This window comes from Phalaenopsis equestris, unplaced genomic scaffold (genome assembly GCF_001263595.1).
Source record: "Phalaenopsis equestris unplaced genomic scaffold, ASM126359v1 Scaffold000006, whole genome shotgun sequence".
Classification (NCBI taxonomy): Eukaryota; Viridiplantae; Streptophyta; class Magnoliopsida; order Asparagales; family Orchidaceae; genus Phalaenopsis; species Phalaenopsis equestris.
In genome coordinates, this window is record NW_018164448.1 from 2,208,860 (window position 1) to 2,215,497 (window position 6,638).

At 41.7% G+C, this 6,638-nt stretch overlaps 1 protein-coding gene across 1 annotated transcript in view; it reads right to left on the reverse strand.

The window, feature by feature from the left end:
• The window catches only part of LOC110018248 (E3 ubiquitin-protein ligase SINAT5-like), a 37,880-nt gene that overhangs the window by 2,321 nt on the left and 28,921 nt on the right, over positions 1–6,638 (reverse strand). Inside the window, exon 4 of the mRNA XM_020715512.1 lies at positions 330–716. Coding sequence (XP_020571171.1) covers positions 330–716 — 387 coding nt within the window. The remainder of the gene's footprint in view (positions 1–329; positions 717–6,638) is intronic.

A 6,638-nucleotide genomic window follows, 5' to 3' on the forward strand; every position in this document is an offset into this window, starting at 1 on the left:
TCAATATATTAGTGCCTAAATTTTGAGTTAATAATCTCATGGAAATCATAAATTTAGCAAAAACACAAAATGACAAGTTTCATTACCTTAATTGTGTGCTATGGTGAATGCTTAACTAAAACTAAGAAAGTTGAGATTGAACTTGACATTATTGCCTTACCAATATATTAGCCATTATAATGTTTCTAAATCCGTTTAAGTAATGATTAAACTGAAAAAAAGAGACAAGACTTCTCTATGGAAATCATAAAGGTTCATTGAATCACATGTCGAATTGTCAATAGAAACAAAATTAAGTATCACAAGAATATTTAGGATTAGAGAAGTACCGTTAGCATCCAAGTTGCATTCTCAACCTCCTGTGGATTTGATTTGACATATCTGTGGTTAAATGTACTTCCATTATGCATGTCAACTTTGTGATCATCTTTAAGATGGCCAACCAAGAAAGGAATGTCACCAACAACGGTACATTCAGATCCCGCATAAGGGCAATTATATGGCCTAAACGGACATTGTGATTCATGTTTCATCTTGCAATAATAGGGATATATACCCATACAGCCATAATTTTGGTATTTGCAGGGGAGTTCAAGAGAAGCCGCCACTTTCTCCAGAGCAAGGCATCTAATATTGCCAAGCTCATGCCTGCAAGTTGGGCAACGGTTATGCACTCTAGGCTTGCATCCAGAACATAGTGTATGGCCGTTAGAACACTGCAAAATTAAGAAATTATGGAAGGAAATATCAGATAAAGCTGTGAATACAAGATTACTGCATCTAGTGGAACAGTGAGAGTTTAAAGACAGATTCGAGCGCGCATGTGCTGCCATTTATATAAGTACAAATCTGAAATTTTTATTGATGACATTTCCTAGTTATTGAGAATACTCAGCTCTATTGTATTTTTTTTTTTCTTTACAGTTCTCTTCTCTTGCCTCTAATATAAGCACATATATACCAATGCTATAAAGAAATTTAAATAAATATATATCCATTTCCAATTTTTTCCCTTCTAACACAATTTCAAAGCCATGGTCTAGAATCTTCTTTATATGCATACTCATCAATGTCACACTTCTCAAATTTGTGATCTCCATTGGCTTGTTTTCATACTATCTTATGGCTATGACCCATCTGCCTCTATTGGCATTTTCCACATTGAGATCCACATCTCTATCTTTACAGTTCTCTTATCTTGCCTCTAATATAGGCACAAATATACCTAAGCAATGAAAAAATTTGAATAAAAATATATCCATTTCCAATTTTGTCCCTTCTAACATAATTTCAAAGGCATGGTCTAAAATCTTGTTTATACACATACTCATCAATGCCATGCAACATATTATCATCATTAACCAACCTGTATGCAATTTTGTTGACATCGAGGCAATTATCCTCCCCCCTCCTTCATGCAAGCTTTGTTTATCCCCTACAATCTACCCATAATCTCCAGCAATGACTGCACAAGTGCCATTGATCCTATTCCTAACTACATATCAACCTCTCAGTCGATGAGCTCTATCCATCCTCCATATATAAGTCTTGGTTGATACTCCTCGCTTGCACTCTTCCTTAATACCTTTGTGGATGCTCTCTATCAATACCGCTATTAAAGGATCTTATTTATCCCTTCTCTAACATGGATTTTGTTGCATACTGTCTTATTTACACCACTATCTCTTTCAGGGACCAGTCATTCTTTATATAACACACATAATCTCCAGACAAAAAAAAAACCCTCCGACTACATTATACCTGATCACTAATATTTTCACTTAAGTTTGGCATTATGTACTATATAAAACAACTGAGAAAAAAAATATATGAAAAAAATAGTCGCACTTCTTTCACAACCAGAACGGCCAATTACAATGTATTAAGAGCCGAGTGCTCAATCCAACGTGCCTGCACATGAAACTCCGACATTGCTCTTGCCTGCAAATAATCCAACGACGCTTTCACTAACTTTTCCCCTGCAACCCACACTATTTCTCATTAGTTTCCTTAGCATACTCATTTTGTTGTTGATCTGACTAGCTCTCCCTCCTTTGTACTCTCTCTTAGCACTCCTTGTCCTCTCTCGCAACCTATGGGCAGCATGACTCTCTGTGACCAATTGCGACAGGAAGCGGGAAAGACTACTGCTTTGGACCAGTTCATATGGGAAATAGAGGGGCCAACAAGCGCTTAGGGCTAGGATTGCAGCCCAATAGGAGTGGGGTCCTCCCCTAGTTATCTATCATAAAATATATGTTGTGTTTCTCGGGCAATTCCGTCAAGTCTCCAAGCCTTCCCTTCTAGAGTTATATCCAAAGATGAGTGGTGCTCCGACCGTATCTCATTTTAAGATAGTTATTATCTTCGACTACACCTACCGCCGCAACCTTCCATCTACAACCATCATTTGACGCAGGTGCTAGACGCGCCTCATAACAATGGGGCGCTTCGATCCCGATCCTACGAAGCTTCGCGGAAGTGCGGCACGAGATCGCGGGACTACGGGGAGAAGAATCGCGATCCCACATGTGGGATCGGTGTGGGATCGGGGGGCTAATCACGAATCCTTGCAATCCAAGGCTGCTTCACGCACCTTCCACACTTGTCTTCTTCTGGAAAAGACTTTTTTTTAATTCTTCTTACCTCCCCACTCTCCTTCCTTTGTGTAGAAATTGGAGGCTATAAATAGTTGTCCTCCGAGTGTGTCGGAGGCAATGCTACTAGAGTTGCCTTCAAATTTCCTGTGTGGAGTCTCTTCCCACTTGTTAGGACTGTAACGGATGACAGATAGTTCTTTGGTTGTATCCTGCTCTGAGATGGTGTTGTAAATTTCATACTCCTTTGTTACTTCTCACCAATCCCTTTTCCCTACCACTCCACTAGCCACCTATCAACCCCACATTCCACCACTCTACCAACACCCTTACTTCCTCCACGATTTCACTTCCAATCCACCTACAACCAACCACATACAATCCCCATACCTACCAAATGACCGATCACCCCGTCGACGCCGTTACCGTCTTCGAATCTCTTCCTATAGTTCTAGTTAGGGATTCATCTATTATCGTATTTTCCTTTTGTTGAGTCGCGTTGTACTAGTATTTTTATATTAAAAAAAAGTGTTTGTATTACGCCACATCCCAACAAGTTTCGATATCATTTGGTATCAGATTCAGCTCAACCTTAATCCTATCCTAGGGTTTCCCAGCCTCTGCCCCTGCCCAATTCACCTTTATCAACTTTTTTTTCTTTCAATTCCCATTTCTAACCATGCCACGCCCCTGCCCAATCCACCTCCATCAGCTTTTTTTCATTCAATTCCCAACTCTAACCATGCCACCGCTAAGAGATATATAAGACACTCCAAAGTGAAATTCATAGTCTACAACAGAGACTAGTTGAGTTAGATGACTGTAACCAGAAAGAGATTACCTTCGACCGTGATCGAGAGAGTCGTAGAGAGGATAGAGACGAGAATCTTAATATGTTCCACATGAACGATCACAACAACGAAGAATATCATCCGTGTCGGTTTGGTATCCAATATCAATGGAGGCCAAGAGAGGAGGCCCCCTATGAAGGCCAGAAAGACTTTGGCATCAAGATAGACCTCCCTGAGTTCGAGGGAAGCATGGACCCCAATGAGTTTGTCGACTAGCTGCAAACAGTCGAACGAATCTTCGAATAGGAAGACGTACCAGAGGACATGCGAGTCAAGCTAGTTGCAATTAAACTAAAGAAAAATGCCTCCTTATGGTGGCAGAATCTACAAAAGCAGAGGGAAGAAATGAAAAAATAACTAAGTGAAAGAAAATAAAAAAGGCAATGAAAAAAAACCTCCCACCACAATATCGTCAGGATATATTTCTAAAACTTAACAATTTGCAGCAAAGAGATATCAGTTGGAGAGTTCACAGCCCAGCTTGACCACCTACAGCTAAAGTGTGAGCTGACAAAGCTAGAAGAGCACATGATCGCCAGATATCTAGGAGACCTAAAACCCACCATTAGCAATGTGGTACAGCTACAGCCATACCAGACATTGGGGGATGTCCAGACTAGATCTAAGGTTGGAGAGACAGCAGAAGCAAAGCAGGTAACATTCATCATTCATACCACTACCTTCAACTAAGCAGTCACCTGCAACTGCTACAGCAGACAAGGGTACCTCGAGAAGAAATAAAAGAATTGGACAAGGGACTAATAGAGCAAACCAGAGCAAGAAAAAGCCAGAAAAACATAGTTCCTCCAATACAATGCCAGCCAAGTTATTTCTGGTAACACGGTTGCGGTCACCTTGCCTCCAGCTGCCCAACAAACCGCGTCGTCACCCTCGCAGATCAAGGCGTCGTCGAGGAAGTTGATGAGGAATCAAAGGAGAGGCCAAAAGAAGAGCTCCAGCTCCACGGAGACAAAGGAGAAGCACTAGTCATTCGACGAATACTAAAGTATGAACCCGTGCGAGACCAATCCTAGCTAAGGCATAACATTTTCGCACCAAGTGCACCGTCAAGAGGAAGGTCTGCAGCCTGATCATCCACAGTGGAAGCTGCGAGAAAGTGGCATCCACGCAAATGGTAAAAAAGTTAGGATTGAAAGCACAGAAACATCCAAGTCATATTCCCTTACATGGCTGAAGACGGGAAACGAGACATGTAGATCAGCAGTGCCTAGCGACTTCTCCATCAGAGACCAACTCCACGAACAGGTATAGTGCGACGTGGTTCCTATGGACGCCTGCCACATTCTATTAGGTAGACCTTGACTATTTGATCACAAAACTCAACACGACGGGTTCAAAAATACTTATTATTTCAAGAAGGATGTAAAACATATAGTTTTACTACCTGCTAAGAATACCAAAGGCGGGAGCAATACAGAGACAGCATTAGTTCCTCGTACCACTTTCCTGCAATTGGTCAGAGATGCCCCTGTAATACTATCATTTGTCCGTCTTGAAGGAAACGAAGAAAAAAGAGAAGTGCCAACAATATTGCAACCATTCGTACAGGACTTTCTGGATGATATGACCGACAACATACCAAAGGGAATACCACCACTAAGAGACATTCAGCATGCCATCAACCTTATATCAGGATCCATATTGCCAAACCAACCAGCCCATAGATTAAGGCCTGCAGAGTATGAAGAACTACAATGGTAAGTGCAGAACCAAATTGCAAGGGTCTGATAGTGCCCAAAAAGGATGGATTGTCGTGAATGTGCATCGACAACCGAGTCATCAACAAGATTATCATTAAGTATCGATTTTTCATACCCCGCTTGGATGATCTCTTGAACCAGCTACATGGAGCCACTACTTCTCCAAGATAAGACTTGCGCAGCGAATATCACCAAATACAGATGAAGCTAAAGGACGAATGGAAGGCCGCCTTCAAGCCGAGTGACGGACTTTACGAGTGGACCTTAGGCCTTTCTGTCTGTCAAACGCACTTAGCACTTTCATAAGATTAATGAATCGGGTATTCTGACCTCACATGGGAAAGTTTGTAGTTGTCTATTTTGACGACAATCTAGTATACAGCCGGTCAAAGGAAGATCAGTTGCATCACCTGAAGGCAGTATTCGAGGTATTGCGAGCCAAGCAACTTTATGCCCTCCCAAAAAATGTCACTTCATGACAAAGCCAAGTATGTTTTCTGGGTTACATCGTGGCTAGTGCATGCATTCAGATGGATCCCGTAAAAATAGAGGTCATTATCAGCTGGGTCGTACCACAATTATTCATCGGGCTGAGGCAATTCTTGGGGTTGGCATCCTTCTATCGAAGATTTATTAGAAACTTCAGCAGTATCACCTCCCCTATGACGGAACTTCTAAAAGGGGCCCACAAAAATTTCGACACACTAAAAGAAAAGGTGACTCGGACACTCATGCTAACACTACCTGACTTCAACCAACATTTTGAGGTAGAATGTGGTGCATTCGGCATGGGGATTGGAGCAGTACTAAGCCAAGGAGCACAACCCATCGCTTTCTTCACTAAAAATTTGAATTAGACCAGGAGAAAATACTCAACCTATGACAAGGAATTCAATGCCATCATGAGAGCTCTGTAACACTGGAGTAATTACCTGTTGACAAACGAGTTTACACTATTTACAAATCACGAGGACCTAAAATTCCTCAACAGCCAGAGCAAACTAAAGGGACAACACATCACCTGGATGGAATTTCTAGCATCTTTTTAGTTTGTTCTAAAACACAAAACGAGAAGCCAAAACCGTGTAGCAGATCCACCGAGTAGTCAACACCTATTGATAAGATCCATGCATACTCGACTTGTGGGCTTCGAGGTCATAAAGAATCTATATGAAACAAATGAATATTTCAAAAACCTATGGGAGCAATGTTAGGAGAAGCCAGCAGGTGTTGACCTCAATTTTCGTGAGGTCTAGTATTCCCGTAGGAGTTAGGATCTAGCCTTAGGGGTCTTCCTGCGACTATCTTAGAACCTTAGAAGTGGTGCCCGCCTCGTTTTAGTTCAACCTATTTCCGTCCTCTTTTGGAGTTTCGCGTGTGCGGTATCGACTTCTAACACTTAGAAGGATGAAACCGACATGAGGAAACCCAAAATGGATTCCTATAGGACCTTCCCGAGCCTTAGGGTG